The sequence below is a fragment of the Pecten maximus genome, chromosome 3 (genome assembly GCF_902652985.1).
Source record: "Pecten maximus chromosome 3, xPecMax1.1, whole genome shotgun sequence".
Classification (NCBI taxonomy): Eukaryota; Metazoa; Mollusca; class Bivalvia; order Pectinida; family Pectinidae; genus Pecten; species Pecten maximus.
Window position 1 is genome coordinate 51,379,587 of NC_047017.1, and position 22,484 is coordinate 51,402,070.

General features: G+C 35.5%; 3 protein-coding genes across 3 annotated transcripts in view; 1 reads left to right on the plus strand and 2 right to left on the minus strand.

The window, feature by feature from the left end:
• LOC117322804 (tetratricopeptide repeat protein 13-like) overlaps nucleotides 1-22,484 on the plus strand; it is a 67,103-nt gene that overhangs the window by 6,592 nt on the left and 38,027 nt on the right. The window contains exons 7-12 of the mRNA XM_033877748.1: nucleotides 362-583; nucleotides 1,732-2,388; nucleotides 2,697-2,781; nucleotides 18,575-18,891; nucleotides 20,309-20,403; nucleotides 21,170-21,245. Of these exons, the coding sequence (XP_033733639.1) occupies nucleotides 362-583; nucleotides 1,732-2,388; nucleotides 2,697-2,781; nucleotides 18,575-18,891; nucleotides 20,309-20,403; nucleotides 21,170-21,245 (1,452 nt within the window). The remainder of the gene's footprint in view (nucleotides 1-361; nucleotides 584-1,731; nucleotides 2,389-2,696; nucleotides 2,782-18,574; nucleotides 18,892-20,308; nucleotides 20,404-21,169; nucleotides 21,246-22,484) is intronic.
• On the minus strand, nucleotides 8,203-9,856 carry LOC117324511. The gene is made up of 2 exons (XM_033880410.1): nucleotides 9,717-9,856; nucleotides 8,203-9,677 (listed from the first exon to the last, which is right to left on the minus strand). Exons 1-2 carry the CDS (start codon nucleotides 9,834-9,836, stop codon nucleotides 9,414-9,416), a joined length of 384 nt encoding a protein of 127 aa, XP_033736301.1. The 5' UTR covers nucleotides 9,837-9,856; the 3' UTR covers nucleotides 8,203-9,413.
• LOC117324509 (peripherin-2-like) lies at nucleotides 8,553-13,544 on the minus strand. Its single transcript, XM_033880409.1, has 4 exons — nucleotides 12,918-13,544; nucleotides 12,245-12,479; nucleotides 10,441-10,576; nucleotides 8,553-10,055 (listed from the first exon to the last, which is right to left on the minus strand). Exons 1-4 carry the CDS (start codon nucleotides 13,484-13,486, stop codon nucleotides 9,868-9,870), a joined length of 1,128 nt encoding a protein of 375 aa, XP_033736300.1. The 5' UTR covers nucleotides 13,487-13,544; the 3' UTR covers nucleotides 8,553-9,867.

A 22,484-nucleotide genomic window follows, 5' to 3' on the forward strand; every position in this document is an offset into this window, starting at 1 on the left:
GATTTTGAATTGGAGGTTATGTGTTCATGTCCTGGGTATATTTCAGAAAAATATGGCATATATTTTGATATATGAAAATACAAATGTAATTTATGTTGATTTGAAGTTTGGCCAGTTACTGAACGTAAATAGTTTCTATTGAAACTAAAACTTTATGTAGTAAATGATTTAACCTGTAGCATATGTTTTTCCATGGAAAAGGCATATTTAAAAATGTAAAACAGGAACTGGATCGAAAAATGTCCATTTCACTAGAAAGATCAGGAATAGAAATTAAATATCTTATGGAAAGGGAGTAATATTTGTTGGTACAGATACAACAGTCAAATACCATCCTTCTTACTGTTTTGGACTGTTTCAGCTCGATCAGATCCCTGCTCCAAGTTACCAATGGTCCCTAACGGTCAGTGTACATGTAACAGCCACGCATCTGACCCTGACCAATGTAGACAACTTGGATCTATGGTGGAGTGTACCTGTATTGATGGGTTCCGACTCGCTGGGGAAGATCAACTTAGCTGTGTCCGAAATAGTCAGGGACAGAATAACTGGAGTGCAAGCATACCAACATGTGTTCCTTCAGGTAAGTAGGCTTTAAAACTAGACCAACATGTGTTCCTTCAGGTAAGTAGGCTTTAAAACTAGACCAACATGTGTTCCTTCAGGTAAGTAGGCTTTAAAACTAGGCTGAAATACAGATAAGCCTGTTTGGCCTTTAGTTTATTGTGTCTTTTCCTCCTTCACTTCTATGTCACTTTGACACATTTGATCCCAATGGGGTTTAAAATGTTCCTAATGTCAAGGTCACATTTACGAAAATTAGAGCTGTCAAACTTTTTCTGGAAATACTCTCTGAATCCAGAAAGCCACATGAGTACACTTTCTGAAATATCACATGATGAAACACTGTGATATGCAAATGTACAGTTAGGGATTAAAAAGTTCCTAAGGTGAAGGTCAGCAGTTACTAAAATACAACTGAGAGTATACTGTCAAAAATACATCATGTAAGGCCTTTACAAAAGGCTGAAGTTTCAAGAGATAATACATTGTTATATGCTAATGTGTGGAAAGTGTTAGTTCCCTAGGTAACTGTCACTTTTATTAAATTTGGATGATAAAATGGAAATTTAATGTTAAAGGGTCAAAGGTCACCAATGACCACTTGTAATATAAAAAAAAAGATTATGAGATAACCCATAAGCCCCTCATTTGATTAAGTTCACTATAGTTTCATGTCAGAATCTAGTTTGACCTAATTATCTGTTGCAGGAATGTAAACTAGGTTGAGGTTGAATTTTGAAGAAAATATTGCCCATTTCCAAGTCCCTTTTTGATAAATACTAAAAAAATAGATCAATGCATCATAACAAATTATATCATATGTTCATCAAAGCTGGGATTTTACTGTCAAAAAGATTTTTTTTTTAGAGAAAATCTTATCAAGAAAAATACTTATATGTTATGACAAAAAATCTATTTTCACATGCTTGGCTATATTATAGGTCCATTAATGATTCAGGGCAGGCAACTCTTTATATAGAACCACCTTACATCTTTACAATATGACCCTGGGACATTCTCTGACCAGACCTCACTTTTAAACAGACTTAAAGTGTTATTCCATGTTTTTAATTCCTTTCATGTATTCTTACACTATAAAGCACATCACAATTGAACATTAATCTTTATTGTTGAAGGAAACTTGTATGCATACTTGTATTTTTACAGACCAGTCCATTCAGACGGCAGACAAAGACATGGATGATGGAGGTGGCCATATGAACACACTGGCCATTGTCATTGCCACCGCATGTAGTGTGTTGGGTGTGTTGTTACTGGTCATGGTGGTGATGGTGTTCCGACGTAGAAAGCCACAGGGACGTCTGTATCCACAGGTAGGGGGCACACCACCCCCATACTCCCGCGTCTATAACAACACCATAGACGAACACGACAGAGTGGCTTTGATTGGTTATGAGGCAGCAAGACTGCCATCATATGAAGAGGCTACAAGGTCAAGGTCATTAGGACCGAGCAGGTCTGTAAGGGAAATAGCAGAAGATTGTGTGTCATCTGCTGCCGATTACAGACCCCTACCAAACATTCCCTCCAGTCTGCGTAACAATAGCCAGGCAGACACAGTAAGTAGCAGACATTCCATCAACACCATGAGTACAGTCAACAGGGACGGTATATCGGAGGTGTTTGGTTCTATAGACACTGTCAATGTGAGTATCAGTGATGCCTCCACATCCGTCACCGTGGATACGATGGACAGTGTTACTGTGGATACGCTGGACAGTGTTACCTCGCGACCTTCCAATGCCTCGGGCCGAGCTACTGCTGGCAGTTTGGAGACATCAAGAGAGAATCTGTCTACAGAAGGTAGGCAGATAAATCACAAAGTTTTGATTATATACATAAAATGTACCCTTCATCCATGCATTCGACCTTCAAAAATTTCTCTTTGATGGTGATGGGATAATGCATGAATCTTCTTTTAAGGATCAACACCAATACTGTTAGTGTATGGGCAAATTAAAAAGAAAACTTGTTTTGGTTAGCTCTAAAGCTTGGAGTGATCATGAATACTTCACTCATATAATTCTAGTTATCATCTATCTATGATTGATTTTTTTGGATAATGGTACAGTTACTGAACAGTTAAGAATCCTGTCAATTTTTTATTTCAGATGCCCCACTTCTGGACAACAGAACAGAAGAGGAATCTGACAATGAAGATATTGAAATACAAATAGACGAGGACAACAAGGAAATACAATGAACATAGATTTGTAGAAATATTGTTAATAATCATCGGATATTTAGATTTATTGTCATGTCTTTGTTCTACCCATCTCTGCTTTTCTAACATGCTGGATTGTTTATGATCGTAGTAACGGTAGTTTGTACGTTATTTTATACGAATATTTAAAGATACATTTCCTACTGCCAAGTTTTGATTTTCGGTTGTAACTAAATCATGTGTTAGACGATCTAGATCTGATTCACCTGTCAGATGTACGTGAGAATCAAAAATTCTGAGTTGTGTTGTCTGAAGAAAACCTTGTTGACATTTAGGCCACACATATTACCCTCACATAGTTTATAAAAACTCTTTTCCTCCTATGTCTGTTGTCGTGAAGTGATTCCAAATGGGAATGATTCAACATCCTTGTTACAGTGTACATGTGGCATCATATAAATGGATGTCAAATGGAATGGCATGCCTGTTGTTTCCATTTGAATTACAACCTGTTGTTTCAATGATACTGCCAGTGCACGATTTCTCTAACCCTTTATCAGATCTGTTCTATAAGATAGTTTTAAATCTATAGCTGTTGAAGTGGTGTTAAACAATATCAAACCATATTGAATAATATCACTACTTACCATAAGATGATGTTATATTAGAGTCAGATGCCAATGCATGGTATGATGTTTTATGCCTAAATAGTTCCTTTCTGAGTTAGGGAGAAAAAGAATTATTCCTGGCTCTGAGTATGTATGTAAAAGAGTCCTTAATGCCTTAGGGGCCCAGATTACCAGGTCCATTGGGGTTAGATTCCTGAATTGACTTTTGTCTTTAATGTGATTACTCTCCAGCAGTATGAGGGGAATTGCTATTATAAAAATTAATTCTGCTCATTTCTTTGAAATACACCAATACTGTTATATAAAGTATTGCTTATATAGTGTATTTTATACTTATTAACAAACTCATTGGAGTGTTGCGGTAAAGGTTTCAAAGTATTTGCCAAATAATATTGTCCATTAAATCTGCAATCAAATTGTAGATAATACATTTTGGTTTTTACTCAGTTATTATTTTCCAACTTTATACTTGCTTGGCAGAAATTACTGATGAGTGACTAAAGCTATGATCTGTTAACCTGGATTTAATGTTCAATACTAGTACATAATATCCTGAATTTTATATATCTATGATTTGGTACTATCCAAAATTTTATGTTAAATTTTGATTACACAATAGAATATCAAATAACCAAAGACATGATCAGCCAGCTATCTCCAATGTTATGTATTATCATTGTTTTAGTGTTTTGATCACTCCCGAGTCACAGACTCTTAAACTCACAAGTGATCATTGGGTACATTTTGATCACTCCAGAGTCACTCAGTCACAGACTGTTAAACTCACAAGTGATCATAGGGTAGGTTTTGATCACTCCCGAGTCACTGAGTCACAGACTGTTAAACTCACAAGTGATCATCGGGTAGGTTTTTATCACTCCCGAGTCACAGACTCTTAAACTCACTATTGATCATTGGGTATGTTTTGATCACTCCCGAGTCACAGACTCAAACTCACAAGTGATCATTGGGTATGTTTTGATCACTCCAGAGTCACAGACTCTTGATTCAGGACTGACCATCGGGTATGGTCAGTTTCTGTAGCACGAATGCAGACCTTGTAAATATATTGTATTATACATATTGTTGTAGTGCTATTGGGGGAGGGAGGGGGGTGATTTAACTGTCAATTTGTATTTATATGTTTGTATATAAGCTTTTATAATGCACATACAGACAAATTTAAATATCTGTCAAATGATATTTGTTATAATGAAATAATTTATCATGTTAAGAACTGAGCAATGTAGAATATTCCTTGATAACCCCACGCAAAAGGAATTCAATTATTAATGTGTGATATCAAATTATTCCTAAATTGTATGTTGTAATTTTAACATAACTGTGTTCATCACATGTAATGTCCATATATGTTACGACAAGGGACGATAATTTCTGTTAGGTTTGTGATAACTGTTATAGAAGTACATATGTACCTGATGTCACTGAATGTCTATCCTACTTGATTTAGTATCAAATCTGTTCTCAGAATATAACGAAAAGGTGTAAACAGTGTTTCACAGAACTTTTGACTTGATGTCAGTTGGAAAACCATATTCCATCTTTCACAGATAAAAGACTTTATCAAATCAAAGGGAAATCACATGCAATGTTCACTGTACCTATACAACTTACCAAGTCGGGGGCATACTGTTTTATCATTATTTTGTGTGCCAAATTTGTCTCTGTCCACCATCACAATATAGTGCATGATTTTTAGTAAGTTTTGAGGTCAGATGTGGGAGTTGAAGGTATGCAATAAATTTGTCAGTTTAGCAAATCAGTTTACAGTACAAAGTTAAATCAAGTAGGAGTGACTATAAAGCTATCAGTATACTAGTACATGTATCATAATAATGTCAATAATAGTATTGAAGTTGTCAGTATATACTTACTTGTTCATACGTTTACAGTATCAATAACTCGATATTATATCAACACATCTGTGATAATAAATGTTCTAACTGTTGCGTCTTCAAATTAGTAGTGAATAACATGTCCATAACTATACAGTTACCATCATCAGTAGGATTTCAGCTGTCTGTAAATAGGGTTATCACAATCAGTAAAATTAAAGATCTCTGTAACTAGGGTTACCATCATCAGTAGGATTTGAGTGGTCTGTAACTATAGTTACCATCATCAGTAGGATTTGAGTGGTCTGTAACTATAGTTACCATCATCAATAGGATTTGAGTGGTCTGTAACTATAGTTACCATCATCAGTAGGATTTGAGTGGTCTGTAATCATAGTTACCAACATCAGTAGGATTTGAGAGGTCTGTAACTATAGTTACCATTATCAGTAGGATTTGAAAGGTCTGTAACTATAGGGTTACCATCATCAGTAGGATTTGAGTGGTCTGTAACTATAGTTACCATCATCAATAGGATTTGAGTGGTCTGTAACTATAGTTACCATCATCAATAGGATTTGAGTGGTCTGTAACTATAGTTACCATTATCAGTAGGATTTGAGTGGTCTGTAACTATAGTTACCATCATCAGTAGGATTTGAATGGTTTGTAACTAGGGTTGCCATCATCAGTAGGATTTGAGTGGTCTGTAACTATAGTTACCATCATCAGTAGGATTTGAGTGGTCTGTAACTATAGTTACCATCATCAGTAGGATTTGAGTGGTCTGTAACTATAGTTATCATCATCAGTAGGATTTGAGTGGTCTGTAACTATAGTTACCATTATCAGTGGGATTTGAGAGGTCTGTAACTATAGTTACCATCATCAGTGGGGTTTGAGAGGTCTGTATAGGGTTATCATCAATAATGGGTTGGTAACGAGTTTTCTTTAAATTAGATCCTTGTGTATCGCTCTTTATCATATTTATTGGTTGAAGTTTTTTTGAGTGTACAGATTGAATTTAGATGAGGTTATGATAACAGTTGTGTGGTCCAAATGATACATTTCTTTATTGATGAGGACCACTGATTCAGTGTTATCATCTGTTATGTGCTTTTACATTGAAGTTGGAAAAGAGTTTTTCTGTTTCACCACAGGCAATATTTGTATGTACCCCTCCTTAACTAAATAACCAATTTCAATAGAACTTTTATGATCATTTCATAATTTAGGTGTGCAACTTACATTTTTTAAATGGGGAGCTTTTACTACCAGGTATCGGCAATTAAATTAAGTAATTAACAGAAATGAACAAATTGACCTGGTAAATTTATTATCTATAATGTTGCTGATGTATGTTTGTATATTGTGTTCAGAATAATTCTCATGAAATATTTGTACAGAAATTTGATTTTGACCTTGTGGAGCGATACATTGACCATATTAACGTGTCTTGTTATACTTAGTTTCTATTAATGTCATTACATAAAACTTTGATAAAGGCTGCACTAGAACAACCTATATCTACTTCAACACTAATCAGGTACTTTATATGATTATTAAATATCACGCCCTGTTCTTGTCATGAAGATAAGCCAGATGAATATCAGTCATTTCAGAAGTGAAGAGATCAGTTTTTGTAAATATACCATTAACATGATGTTGAACATGTTACATTTAGCTTTATGATGATTATTGCACTTCTTACTTACTTGTGAGACAGCTGATTCATATACACTGTTAAACTCATTTTTTTAGATTGTATAAATCCCCATTAATGCATATCATCTTACGATCGTGTACAAATACCTATAAAAATATTTGTACAATCCCTTTGGTAAGAGTGGGATTATGTCAATGTGAACCTGTTTTGTCGGTAACGCGAGGTCGTAGATTTCATATTTATAATTATTGGTACATTCCATCGGATATAAAGTACTTGTTTGGCCATGTCACAGTGTCTATCCATCCTTTACAGAAGAGTGACACTGTGTTACTGTTTAAAGAGTATTTATTTTATCTTAGTCTCCATATGTTAAACAACTGGATTTTCTGAGAGAAAGGTATTTGTGAATGTGTTTAGTTATAAGAAATGTGTAATGGGTTGACTATATACCTGACACATATAGACTTAAAAGAATTCATCATCCTTGTGAGACAGAGAAAATTAGAAACAGTATTTTTAATGTTTTTCAATCGTGTCCCAATTAATTAGCAGTGTTGTTGTTAACATTTCTCCTCTTGAATATTAGAATTTATGTGCTTTTGATCTCATGATCATAAAATTATGCCGAATTTAATTTCATTATTATTCTTAGATCTGAATTTTCGATGAAAAATTAAACTGGCAAATTCATAAAAAATGTGATTGAAAAATTAAGTTTGAAGGAACATGGCACAAATTCCTATTGCATGGTCCATATGTGTATAATGAGCAGCTTCTTATACACGTAGATAAATGTACCCAGGGTATGCAGACCATGAGTTGAGAATTTGTACCATGTCCCCATCGTTTGGCACCTTCTCTTTGTCTTTCATATTTGCTAGATTTTACGGAAAGCCAGCATATTTAATACTAAATGCTCAAAGCTGTATTTTTGGTTACTTCAAGTTGTACTATATATACAGTATTGTAAACTATTTTCCATGAAGAGAAACGTTCCTTATAATAATGATGATCATGCAAAAAAACATCACTGGTTTGCTCCGAAGCTAATAGTTCCACTTTGACAAAAGGTTCAGAGCAGCATTTCAAATTACTATGGCCTACTATAAGCCTGTTTTATTAAGCATTTAGCAATTTGGTTTACTGCATAATGCTTATTGGTTTATGTGAAATGCTTTTAAATTATGGGAAATGCTTAATGTGATATGTTTTATAGACCTAAAAGATGGAAATTAGCTTCAAAGCCAATAATTTAATGGATACTTTGTTTATTGTCTTTATTTTTGGTTTGATTTTTCTTAGGAATTTCCGACTAATTCTTTAAAATAAGGCATTTTGCATGTCGTGTTGGCTTTCCATAAGGTCTTGTATAAGTACAATTATCTGTTCTGATATTGAGGTCTCCTGCTCTATAAAGAGTTATGGCCCTTTTTTAATTTTAGCTGACCTGTATTGAGGTCTCCTGTTTTATAAAGAGTTATGGCCCTTTTTTTATTTTTAGCTGACCTGTTGCGCAGCATGTGTCTGTCGTTCTTCCGGCCATCATTTGTCAATGTTTCCTTTCAATCTCTACCAGTCCTGAACGACAAAATGGATTATTGAGCAAAGGAGATCTAATGTTGTATAAATGGAGGGTGTTGCTCCTTTTGGGTGGGAGGGGCTTGGCCCCATAGGGGACCTTGAGGTGAATTCTTCAAAATGCTACTAGTCCTGAATTTACTGAATGGATTTTGATGAAATTTTGTCTTGAGTATTATTGGGCAAAGGATATATAATGAATAAATGGAAAGGTGTGATTCCCTTAGGGCTTGAGAGAGGGGGCCAATTGGGGAAATATACAAAACAAAACCCATTAAAATTGTTCTTCTTTTTAAGAATTACAGGATTTGGTCCACCTGCCGTTTGAACTGTTATTAGGAAAGGCAGCTCAAGACATTTTTTTGTAATATAAAATGAGAGTATTTTGCCATGATTTCTGAAATATCTTGGTGGGTGGTGCAGGCCCTCTGGACATCTTGTTTTATACCATTTTTTTTTCTTTCTGAAGATGGTAGATAATGAATTGCTCTAACACCTTTCTTTGTGTTTTTTACTGAAATGTGTTTTTAAAATTCACAATTATTGTATAACATATACATTGTAAACCTTGTAAAGTATCACAACCAGTGTTAAATGGGTGTTGAAACTAGAGGAAGCAACATCTTTAGTGTAGGAATGTAACCTTGTTAGGGCTGTTTTAATCTTGACAATCTAGTAGGTCTTGCCCGGTAACTTATATCTTTGATCTGTATTTAACCCACCAGTGCCAGTAGATAAGAAGAGAGTTTTTGTAGGAGAGGAAAATCCATGTTTTGTGATGAAGTGTGCCTGTCTACAGAGAGCGAGTTGGATATGATTCATTAAATAAAGAAAATGTAAATGATATTGGATATTTGTATTTTATGTCCATTTATAAATGCATGCTTTAGTTCCTATATCAGATTTTAAACAGTAAGACACCCTTCCATATTTTACATTGGGGTCATGTTTCCTTGCTGCTGGAGTTCATTCACATAGGTGTGGGTTCTTTTAGGGGTTATGTAAGTGTTGGATTCTCTGTACTGGTCAGTTCCAACCATGTGGTTACTGGCCTTTCCATACTGGTCAGTTCCAACCATGTGGTTACTGGCCTTTCCATACTGGTCAGTTCCAACCATGTGGTTACTGGCCATTCCATACTGGTCAGTTCCAACCATGTGGTTACTGGCCATTCCATACTGGTCAGTTCCAACCATGTGGTTACTGGCCATTCCATACTGGTCAGTTCCAACCATGTGGTTACTGGCCATTCCTTGTTGACCAGTAAGGTTCTGACCAGATTGGTATTGTCCATTGGCTGGAACATGGTTTCCTGGGAAGGATGTGTAGCGGAGAGGCTCAGGAAAGTTGATCATCTCAGCAGACTTAATGGTCATGTATGGATTTTCATTCCCGTGTCGGAGGAAGGGGTTCCTCATAAACACCTTGGTCTTCAAAGGAGGAATTCAGTGAAATGTCGTCTGTGTCTATACTGGTACTGTCTTCCTTGTCCTCCAGGAGGGGTTCCATGCTTGTCGGATCTCCGGGAACACTGTCCTTTACTGCCCTATCCTTCTTATGAAATGTTTTCACCTCTGTAAAGATAGAACAGGCTTCCGTTCACCTCATATGACCTTTTCAAATGCTATAATCTAGTTAATAAGCACTTACAACAATTTGATAAATAGATGTACCCAATTCTTATATTTTGACCACCTTGTGAGTTATTGCGTTGTAGCTTGAAATTGGGATCTTTTCAAAGTTTCACATGAAATACTAATAGTTGTTGATATTTGCACATATCCATATTGCTGTTGGTATGGAAGTGATTTTAATGTCTCTACAACAGGGCCTTGAGGATAGCTGTAGATGGGTAGCTATGGAACGATACAGTATTTACTTCACTCCCACATTTCTTTTTTATCCAAACAGCGACATATGACGATATGGTTTGGTTATCTGTCGAGTACATATACGTACCTCTTTTGACGGCTTTGATGGCGACCTTGCCACTGCAAGGGAAGATATATCCGATGGAGGCTTTCTTGGGATCGTCATTTTCCAGGGACCCGTCCACTGATGTCTGCAGCAGCCGCATTATGGTCACCGTGATCAGCTGTAACACACGAGGCGTCCCTGTCACAATGTTATTGACTGTATCTGTTACAACCGACTACTTGTACTTTTAACCCGGAAAGTAATGATACAATGATATTCATATTAGATTGAGTAATGAGTATCGCGTGCCAGAAACACTCCAGGAAGGTACATGTAGGGAAAAGCTAAATTTCCGGTTTTCCAATAAAGATATACATTTGAGATGACGTACATTTTCTTCTTTGACATTATCTTGTACGCTCTAGAAATCTGACAACTTCTTTTATCAGAATTACCGCCGAGTGCTTATACATTTATTCGGAAAGTAGAAACAAAAAAGTCATTTGGATAATAAAGATGTTATATATTATAACGTCATTTAAATTGGTGTTTGTTGCTAAGGTCATACTTGGTTGTTTTTCAAAACAGAAATGGAAGATGATCTTTTTCCTTATGAATTTCTATGAAGAATTATATTGTTATTTAGTGTAACATTGAGCATCCCTGGGACCAGTACCCACACGAGATGCTTAGTTATGTTTCTCCCGTTTTGCTTATAATCTTAGTATTATAAATGTGTCTGCTACATCGTCAGTAATTAGGCTAATAATCTTAGTATTATATATATGTGTCTGCTACATCGTCAGTAATTACATGTAGGCTTATAATCTTAGTATTATAAATGTGTCTGCTACATCGTCAGTAATTAGGCTAATAATCTTAGTATTATATATGTGTCTGCTACATCGTCAGTAATTACATGTAGGCTAATAATCTTAGTATTATATATGTGTCTGCTACATCGTCAGTAATTACATGTAGGCTAATAATCTTAGTATTATAAACGTGTCTGCTACATCGTCAGTAATTACATGTAGGCTAATAATCTTAGTATTATAAATGTGTCTGCTACATCGTCAGTAATTACATGTAGGCTAATAATCTTAGTATTATAAATGTGTCTGCTACATCGTCAGTAATTACATGTAGGCTAATAATCTTGGTATTATAAATGTGTCTGCTACATCGTCAGTAATTAGGCTAATAATCTTAGTATTATATATGTGTCTGCTACATCGTCAGTAATTACATGTAGGCTAATAATCTTAGTATTATATATGTGTCTGCTACATCGTCAGTAATTACATGTAGGCTAATAATCTTAGTATTATAAACGTGTCTGCTACATCGTCAGTAATTACATGTAGGCTAATAATCTTAGTATTATAAATGTGTCTGCTACATCGTCAGTAATTACATGTAGGCTAATAATCTTAGTATTATAAATGTGTCTGCTACATCGTCAGTAATTACATGTAGGCTAATAATCTTAGTATTATATATGTGTCTGCTACATCGTCAGTAATTACATGTAGGCTAATAATCTTAGTATTATAAATGTGTCTGCTACATCGTCAGTAATTACATGTAGGCTAATAATCTTAGTATTATAAATGTGTCTGCTACATCGTCAGTAATTACATGTAGGCTAATAATCTTGGTATTATAAATGTGTCTGCTACATCGTCAGTAATTAGGCTAATAATCTTAGTATTATATATGTGCCTGCCACATCGTCAGTAATTAGGCATAAACCTACTATAATTGTATACGTTCTGGAAAGTCTGACAACATTTTATTGTAATACATTGTATTTAGGAACGACTTTGATAATATCGATACGTGCCTGTAGGAATGAGATGGAGAGGACGAGAGCTCCCACGTCTGTGAGTAGGTGGTTACCGTAGATATCCACGAGGACGTCCTTACACCCGACGCCATGCAGTGTCACCTTGGTGCGGTAATCGTAGTTATAGTGAATATCATTATCATGCACGTGATGGTGGACACATGGGCGTAGTACGTCGGCAATACAACAGCTGAATGGTACGTCATCGTTCAGATAATCCCCTGTTTTGTAACTTAAAGAACCGTAAAATTAAATCACTACCAAACCGAAAATTTGGATTGAACTGTACATGAAATACTTGAAATTTTACATTTGTTTACATTCTTTTAGATAATTATTTGCTTTTTCCTCTGATAAGATTTGTATAATCATCCGTAGCCTATTTCAAGTGATATTGCCCATTATAATAATTAAAAACAGAGAGCAAAACAACACACTTTAGTTAGGTACAAGCACAAAAAAGAAAGTAAAATTATCGGGTGAAAGAGCTAGCAATTGTTGTATAGAAATTCAAGAATATTCATTGAAAACCATAAGGATAAAAATCCCTGAAATTATGTCAAAATGCACGAAATATTTACAGTATAGTAAAAATAGTACGCGTCCTACTACATTTTGGACGTATCTAATGTTTTAGATCAGTCAAATATTTGATTATGATATATTTTACCTTGTCAACAACGTTTTCTTTGCTTCTGATATGTATTCTTCGTGTACCCAGCTGACATGGAACCAGTCGGTATATGATGAAACCCCACAGCATCTGTAACTGATTTGAAGCGTATCCAGCTCCCGTTTCTTCGCTCTATCATCTTTGTAACTACGCATTGCAGTTGAAATGCCCTTTTCGAAAGAGGATTCCAACATTGAAATCTGAACGAAGCACATAATTGCCGAGACAAAAACAACAAATGCTACAATTATGTGTACTATGACGAGAGGAAACAAATACTTGCTCCAATCAAACCTTTTTGAATATTCGCGGTTCGTCCAACATACTTTACCACTGAATAGACTAATCAATGCTCCGAAAAATCCAAATATAATCATGAATGCAGGTAAAACGTTGCCGTCGAAACCTTCAATCAGACTTATTTGTTCCTGGATGGCAACTTGTATATATGCCCCGGCGGCAAGTACTATCAACGACGGCACAACACAAATCATATGCAGAACTCCAGACGCCTTTGCGGTCATCTGCCTTGACTCTTCGCTCATTTCAACTTCCGGACAACCCATATTATAAGGTTGAGTGTTGCTAAATGATGCTCAGAAAGTATGGTCCGCCATTTTGTAAAGTCAACGTCATATTTGGCGCAAATGACGTCATAGTTTTATGACGTCCCAAAATGAATGACGCACAACACTAAATCCGTGATGTCAGAACAATACTTTTTCCACCACCTTAACTTCCTTAACTTAAACTCCCTTTCTCCTCTTTCTTAATAACTTTCTTTTTATGTCTCCCTTGACAATGTCACACTTTTGGTCTTTATTTGAGCGTTCGCCCCTGTGAGGAAGTCTTTGGGTTTTGTCCCCTTGTCGAGATGCTTCCCCTGCTTAGCGCTCGGCATTTTGGGAGTGGGACGACTGGTTTGCGCATTGTCAGTATATATATATAATGTGACCGGATGGGGTGTCCTGCTGGGTGTCTTCGGCAGTAGCCTGATATGCTTCAGTGAGGTAGCACTATAAATTTCCGGACTACCAAAAGGAGACATACCGCAGTCACCAAAAACACACATTCGCACTAACCACACGCGTACATGTCGCACGCACGAGAGGCCGTCCTTAAATGACCTTATCTGTTGATAGGCGTTAAACAATAATAAACTAAACCAAACTTAAGGAATTACTTAGCCGATGTTCCTTAACTTAAATAATTGAAGATAGGTTCAATTAGTCTTATTTAAACCTATCTTTAATAGAATTGAACCTATCTCTAATTGAATTGTACCTATCTCTTATTGAATTGAACCTATCTCTAATTGAATTGAACCTATCTCTAATTGAATTAAACCTATCTTTAATTGAATTTAACATATCTCCAAATAATTGAAGTTAGGTTAAATTAATTGATATATGTAAATTGGGCGTTCCATACAGTTCCGCTACACAGGTATAGTTTATCTTCAAGTTATACATAATCGTGATCATTTATTCCGGATGCATCGCTTTATCTAGTCATTAAAAATCCCTAAAACAAAGATAAGTTTTAACAAAAAAAATCCCATTTTGGTGCTTCAAGCTACACCAAAACACAGCTTACCAAATAAAAATGTATAGCGTAGGAGTGTGTATGTTAACAAAACATGCGTATTACGGATTGACACCAGTACTTTGTGGCCATGCAGTAAAACAGACACCTCGAACGTCACTGCCCGCCCATCATCTGTCAAGCTCACCAAAGTTAAAGCTACACGGCCAATATCACACTTGTCAACGTCAATATTTTTGCTGGATCAGTAAATTTTGGTCAGCATTTCTGTTCTAAGATTGGTTTAATGTAAAGTGGTCAGTAGCTACACATATTTTAATCTGCCCAATTAAAAAAACAGGTACGTTTAAGCAAATTACGTTGCTACTGTTTGACAATAGCAAAATCTACTTTGTTTCTCCGTAAAACCACCGTGAAGTGACCAGTATCTACAAAAGTAAAGAACTATATAAGCAATACTCCTTTATAGTTTCCAACGAGGAAAGTTTCCGTGTATACCATGTTATACCTGATCGGATAACTGATCATTGCACAGATACGCCTTCAGAAACCTTAGAGCTTACATCGGTGTTTGATTGACATGATTGACAAAGGTGTATCATATACAGAGATTATTTACATATCAAAGATGAAACTCAATACCTGAACTATTATTGACATAAAAAATCTTAAACGTGTACACCAAAATCGAGGATGTAATCAATAGGTTGTTACCACACAATCATATTGGTAAAGTCTCGTCACAAAACGAGAGTCAAGGCTAGTGTCAACGAAACCACTAGACACACCAACCAACAGGGTTTTTTTGTTTTTGTTTTGTTTTGTTTTTTGTTTTTGTTTTTTTTTTTAAACCAAACTTCATTTCGAACAAAATTTAGATTGCTTCCAAATGATATTTTGTTCAAACTATGCCAATCTAGCTGACTTCCAAGTCATAGATTACAACATGAGCATGTTACAAGCAATTTTGTTTATGTGTTTGTAATTTATATCAGTATAAATGCATGCCCATTCATCTGTCTTTTGGCCACTATACCTCTTTGTGATTGTATTTCCTATATTGCCCCATGTGGGCCGGAATTCGTTAATAAAGAATTGTATTGTATATAATATTTATATAAAAAAAAAACGATATACAGTTTTTATCGAGATGTCACATAGGAAAGTTTGTACAGTAAGTGTTTTTAGCAGCTGACATCTAACTAGTCCGAATTTTCTGACGATCTTACTACAAGGCAGCTTGAAAGGCGATATTAACATCAGAACCCTTCGGATTAACATCTAACAAGTCTAAGTAGGGATGCATTTTGAAAGCATGTTATGACGAGTGTGTGAGTGGAAATGATATCTGGATGTGTAATATTAAACATGAATTGTCAATTCTAGGTCTTCATTATTTGTTTGAGAACGAGTTTCCCGTCTCTGTGGCATATGCTATTATAAAACAAAGATTATTTAAGAAATAATTAACGATGATTCGTGTATTGTTGCAGGATATACAACGAGGACGAGGATATTTTGCAATTAAATTAATAACGAAGGCCGCAGGCCTGAGTTATTAATTAAAATTGCAAAATATCCGAGTTCGAGTTGTATATCCTGCAACAATACACGAGTCAAAGTTGATTATTTCTATTCTACCATGTACTGTTTAGTTCTGAGACCTACCTCTTTCTAATAGAAAAACGGCAAAGAAACCCCGGGAAAACCTTGTAATTTATTTCTTGAGTATTGCATTATTTCGCTGATAAAATATACATTTCTTTACATGTACTACAGTACTACAATCAAGAACATCTATCATATGGCATTGATTTTGAAAATTAAAAAAAAAAAAGGGATGAAAAAAAGGCAAAAAAAAAAAAGCGGCCTTCGTAGGATTCGAACTCGCGTCGTGATAAAAGATTAAGGAGAGATTAACCCATTAGCCCACTCGGTGAATATTAGATACATAACATTGTAACAGCCATGACTCACGCGCGTGTATTATTGACACGAGCGTGTATTATTGGAAAATAATACATGGTTTTAAACCAATCAAAACTGGCGTTGCATAGCAAACATGGTAGAATAGAAGTTAATGAACAGGAAATGCTTAGCAGAATTAAAAACTCATCAAAAGGATTTTTGTACCAACATATTACTGATAATTTTGATATACAATATTATCTATGTAAACCCATTGAAACAAAATATAAACGTATGTTAACAAAGTTTAGATTATCTGCGCATAATCTTAATATAGAAACTGGACGTCATAGCAATATTAATAGAGTAAATAGATTATGTAGCAGATGTAACGTCGGTAATGTAGAGGATGAATTTCATTTTATTTTGAGGTGTTCATTTTATAAGGAATTAAGGGGGAAATACATTAAATTTTTTATTACAAAAGTCCAAGTGTGTTTAAGTTAATAAAACTTTTGAGTGTAAACAATGTCAAAGAACTATGCAACACTGCCAATTTTTTGTATTTTGCTGTAAGGCAGCGTGATAACCAGTAATATTTTAGTAGTTATAGTGTACAACACTGCAGCTCATTCTTACATATTCAGTTAATTATTCTCTATTATGAGTTTGTACTTATAATTATGTGTAATTTTTACAATGCTTACTTTTACCATTTAACACTTTTGTGTGTTAAGTTTTGTGTATTGTTACACATAGCCATCTATCTCCTGATTACGTAGTTATTTACTTATGTTGGTGTGTGTGAGAGTGTGTGAAACTGTGCGAGTGTGTTTATTAGACGTGAATAATTGTATTCTTTGTACATGTATTATTGATGCGCCTATGAGCCGTAAGGCTCTCGGCAAAATAAAGAATCTGAATTTGAATCTGATGCTAAGTCTATCAGAGGTCCACGGGTCTGTATCACCCAGCTGTTCTATATAGCGTACGTGTATAATTTAGGTCATTGATGAAACCTCCTTATTTCTGTTTAGTTGATTATTATTATTCGTTGGATATCAAAAACAAAGAAGCAGTCATCCAAAGATTGAGAGTAGGTCGAGGAAATTGACTCAAACACCCCCTGTGTATTTTGGACATTCGAGAAGATGTTAAAAGATTAGGCCTATAGCATTTTTTTTCTATCCCTGAGAGTAGGTAGATAATACATTTAAGTACAAAGTACAAACCTTACTCCAGCACTACCCGCAGATTTACTCACTTGTTGAGAAGTCGTTTTACCTCTGTATAAATTAGTTCTGTTCCGACTATTATGACCTTGAAAGAACGTAGGTCAAGTTCATTCATCTGAACAAACTTTACGTGTCCACCCTTTCCATACGTTCTCACCTGCTGCTAAACCATTAGAAGAAGTTAAATATTTAATTAATTTGACTCCTGTAACATTGAAAGTAGATCGACTAATGATCAATGTCATTTCTCTCATATGTCCATCACACTATACTAGTTCAGTATCACGAATTTGGTCTCTTGGGTATTGAGGAATCAATGCAATCAAAAAGTTTGCACTAGACCCGAATTTCCAGCCTATGGTCCATATAATTTGTATGTATCCTTCACAGGGACCTGAGCATTTGTTATAGACTCTGTGTAATCAGTTAGCACATTTTCAGACGTTTTGAGGCTAGATTAAAGATCCGGTAGAAATGCCACCCGCGGTGTTCATTATAACTAGAGTCTAGCATATATATGTCTCTGTAACTAGTCTGTAATTTAACCTTCCCTTATGTACACAATCACCCCAGTTCCTATGGATCGAGGGCGAAGTCCCCGTGAACTGAGCAAAACGTTAGGCCATTGGTAGAGTTTTTCAGGGCACTAGCTTATTTCCAATACTAGGCCTATATGTAAGGAAAAACATAAAAAGGGCGTATAGCCAGATATCGATTGTTTTGATGCTAGCTGGTAGGACCAAAGTCCGTGGCCGTTTTCGTTTTTGTGGTCCAAACGATTGGACCAGTTTGACCGATGTTGTTCATTTATGAAATAAAGACGGATCTTGTGATTTTATATTGTTTTCAGACGAGTATTGACAAAAACTTCCAAGGCCTGTATTAACATTTACAGGTCCGTCAAGATACATGTTTCAAATATTAATGTAAAAACTGATGAATCGGTTTGTCCGCATAAACGAAAAGGCCCCGTGCTAGAGTGCACGTGAGAGCTCTTCAGTCATCGGAGGTAAGATTACTTGATGACATGGCGGTCAAACAAATTCTGTTTGTGTTTGCATGCATCGTTTTAAGTAACCATGCAGACCAGTCGTGCGGAATTGCAAATGTTCAAGTGGAAAACGAAGACGGTACTACTCAGGTGTTTGAAGTGAAGCGTCTCGAGCCGGTGAAAGGCGAATCGTGCAGTCTATGTTCTTTGAAGCCCGTCAACTCTGTACCACGGTTGACAGCACTTGGGTCCAATGTTTTCCTGGCAGTGGGTGAAGTCGTCTCCCAGTGTGGTAAACAAAATACGCTTCATACATGTTTAACAAGCTGTATAATCCATATAACAGAAATAGTAATAACCTATTTTTGGATCGTTCATTTTGTTGACTTAATGTTATACACATCTTCTGGTCTGATCAACAGTCAACTGACTCGCGATCGGTGACTGTGCTCTAGTAATAATTTGTAGTATATGTACTATGTTGATAATAGTGTAATGTAGTTATGCTTTTCTCAATAGAGCCGAACCTTGTTATCTCGAAGTCAACGAAAGACTTTTGAGATATCCCGGGTATTCAAGGTATCAGAGTTTATTTTATATAGAATTAAATATTTTTGCCTGTGGGACTGATTGTTTATTATAGGCTATTCAAGTTAAGCAAGGTCTTTAAGTTATCGAAATTCGAGATAATGAGGTTTGACTGAATCTGCTTTTAAGCAGTGCTACGCTAGAGTTTATACTGCAGGCATTTCATACAGAGTAGTGTTTTATTCAAATGTGTTACATTGTCAATCCTGATTTGCCTTTGGGCTTGTAAGTTATTTGAAAAAAAGTAATAATGACGGTACTGTCGCCCAATATAGGAAGTGATATTAATTGGATGCATATTAAATAAATACATACAGTTCCCAAAATCGATCCTTCTCGAAAACGATGACTCTTTATAATGAACAAAATGGTGATGTACAGAATTGATCCTTCTTTTAGTAATAAAAGAAAATAATTTCCTCAATACTGATCCCTTTTAATTTCAAATATTGAACCTGATTACATATCAAAAGTTAAATACTTCTGTAAACCCGCCTTACCTGAGCTAACATCAGGTGTCCAGCCAACCTGCAACCATGAAATAACATGTACACATGTGGTGTGATTGTTGTTCTAAACTTTGTCTGGGACAGTAGTTGTTTAAATGGTACGATTAGAGGTGCATTAATTAGGAATTAATTTGTATAATAAACAGTCAGTATGAAACCTTACCAAATCAACATGCATTCTTGAAGGCATTTGAAGTGGTACCATCTAATCAGGCCTTGAACTGGTTATTTCTGGCAGCAAACAAATTCATACATAATAATAGTAATTAAGCTCATGCATGTTGTGATGTCCTCAATAATTCTGGGTTGATGTTTAAGTTTCTTGTTCTTCATTTAACTGTAAAACCGTTTGAATTACAAAATTGTCCTGCCAATGATATCACAGCATTGTGCATCATAAGTGAAATATGATATACAGCATATGTTTACAATCAGTATTTTTAGTTTATTTCTAAGATTCTGCATTCAATGAATTCATTAACTTCCATAATATTAACACTGCTTCAAAGATTAAAAAAAAAGCCAAATGTTACTTGATCAATGATATCTTCTGACCCTGACCAGTCAGTGTAAGGAATCACTTAAATGACATATATTGACATTGTTTTTTAGATGATACCAATGCTGATCTACCTGAAGGCCTTTGTTCATCCTTCAAGGATACTGGCCATTGTTCTAAGGATTCTGTCTGCAACCATGAACCTGAGGTATAAAAGCTTATCTTTATATCTTATTATAGCTGTATAACTATGGACGAGAGTACACTAGTATCATATATTAAAAACATGTGATACCTTGTGCATGTTACATGTTGTTGATGCCAATTTATGCTTCTCTTTGGTAATGAAGTTTTAATAAAACTTTGTCTATAAATATTGAGATTTTACCAATAATTATGAGTCCATGGGTTTGTGAATGAATAAAATCATAATGGAAAAAAAATATAGCACAAAATTTTAAGGACATTTCACTAATCAACTTTAAAAAACACATAAGTTACAATTGTTATATATTTATTTACCAGGTGTAAATCAGTCACAGACCAAGATTATAAGCTGAACTGCCAAATTATGTAATGACAATGCACATAATAAAGACATTACAATAGATTATATATATTTTCATTTTTGTTTAAAGATTATATGATAATACTTACAAAACTGACACATACAGTTTTTGTCTTGCGTGTGCTGGGGTCGCGAAGTGTAACATAGGTGTTACATATACATGTATACATAGATATTGCCTACAACAGTGACAACATTTCTATTAAACACCAATTCATGCAAATTTCTCTGTAAGTACATAAGCTATCATAATGGAACCTGAAATATACTTGTATCTTTATATATAAACCATCTCAATGTACATTTCAGATTCAGAATTAAAAAATATTTCCAGTTGAAGTGGAGACATGAGACATACAATTACATGTATTTTTGTAATTAACCTTTTTCTTTGTTTTTTTTAAAGGATCTTGCAGATGTAATTGTGAAGAAAGGTTTTGTGCCCATGGCAACTGGAGATGTGGAAACTGATAAAAAACTGGGTATGAAGTGTGTTTTTGTTACAATATGATTAAAATCAGCTGTTACATGGCTTCGTTCACTACGTACTACGCCTGAATATCTCAAGGTGCTCAAGGGGGCGGCGGTGGATGAGTGGTTAAGGTGTCCCGACACTTTATCACTAGCCTTCCACCTCTGGGTTGCATGTTCGAAACCTACATGGGGCAGTTGCCAGGTACGGAAGGTAGGCCGATGGTTTTTCTCCGGGTACTCCGGCTTTCCTCCACCTCCAAAAACTGGCACGTCCTTAATTGACCCTGGCTGTTAATAGGACGTTAAACAAAAACAAACCAAACAAACCAAATGCTCCGATCAGTGTCACGTTCAGGTGGCCTTCTGATTAGCCAATAATATTGCCGTTGGCAAAATCTGTCCAGTGCTTCAATATTCCTCGTGATGGCACACTTAGTCATGCTAAGATCTGAGAGAAATCTAACGGAGCTCAGCGATGCAAAACAATATGGTGGTGACAGCGATGCCCAGAAAATCGCAAAGATTTTTAATTTGTTTATTCTTTGCAGTTTTGCCTTTGTTCAAACATTGACAAATATGCATATGGAATGTCAGTACAAGCGCTTTATGAAAGAAAACTGAAATTTGCCTATCCTTTCATTTAAATCTGCTATCTTTTTCGCATCATTGTTACTTACCAAAATCCAACCAAAAGCTTTGGAAAGCTCATCTCTGATTGGCTGATATATAATGAGCATTCATTTTCAAGGGGTCACCTGATCGGAGTACCTTCAGATGTTCAGGTGTAGTATGTAGTAAACATAGCTATGTAACAGCTGATTTTAATCAGATTGGTTTTTGTTATTGAATACTTTTATCTACAGCAGTAATGTGAAGCAGGGATTGTATAAGCAGTGCTTACTGTCTGTCACATGTAGGAGGTCTCAATACTTCAGTTGGTAGTAAGTCAGTACTCTGTCACATGTAGGAGGTCTCAATACTTCAGTTGGTAGTAAGTCAGTACTCTGTCACATGTAGGTCTCAATACTTCAGTTGGTAGTAAGTCAGTACTCTGTCACATGTAGGAGGTCTCAATACTTCAGTTGGTAGTAGGTCAGTACTCTGTCACATGTAGGTCTCAATACTTCAGTTGGTAGTAGGTCAGTACTCTGTCACATGTAGGAGGTCTCAATACTTCAGTTGGTAGTAGGTCAGTACTCTGTCACATGTAGGAGGTCTCAATACTTCAGTTGGTAGTAAGTCAGTAC

Coding starts and splice junctions, on each gene's coding strand:
- LOC117324511 (XM_033880410.1), bottom strand. CDS start 9,836: ATGATCAACTTTCCTGAGCCTCTCCGCTACACATCCTTCCCAGGAAAC. Junction 9,678..9,716: donor AAGGAATGGCCAGTAACCAC/ATGGTTGGAACT, acceptor GCCAGTAACCAC/ATGGTTGGAACTGACCAGTA.
- LOC117324509 (XM_033880409.1), bottom strand. CDS start 13,486: ATGGGTTGTCCGGAAGTTGAAATGAGCGAAGAGTCAAGGCAGATGACC. Junction 12,480..12,917: donor AAGAAAACGTTGTTGACAAG/GTAAAATATATC, acceptor CGGTTCTTTAAG/TTACAAAACAGGGGATTATC. Junction 10,577..12,244: donor TCTCCATCTCATTCCTACAG/GCACGTATCGAT, acceptor CGTGTGTTACAG/CTGATCACGGTGACCATAAT.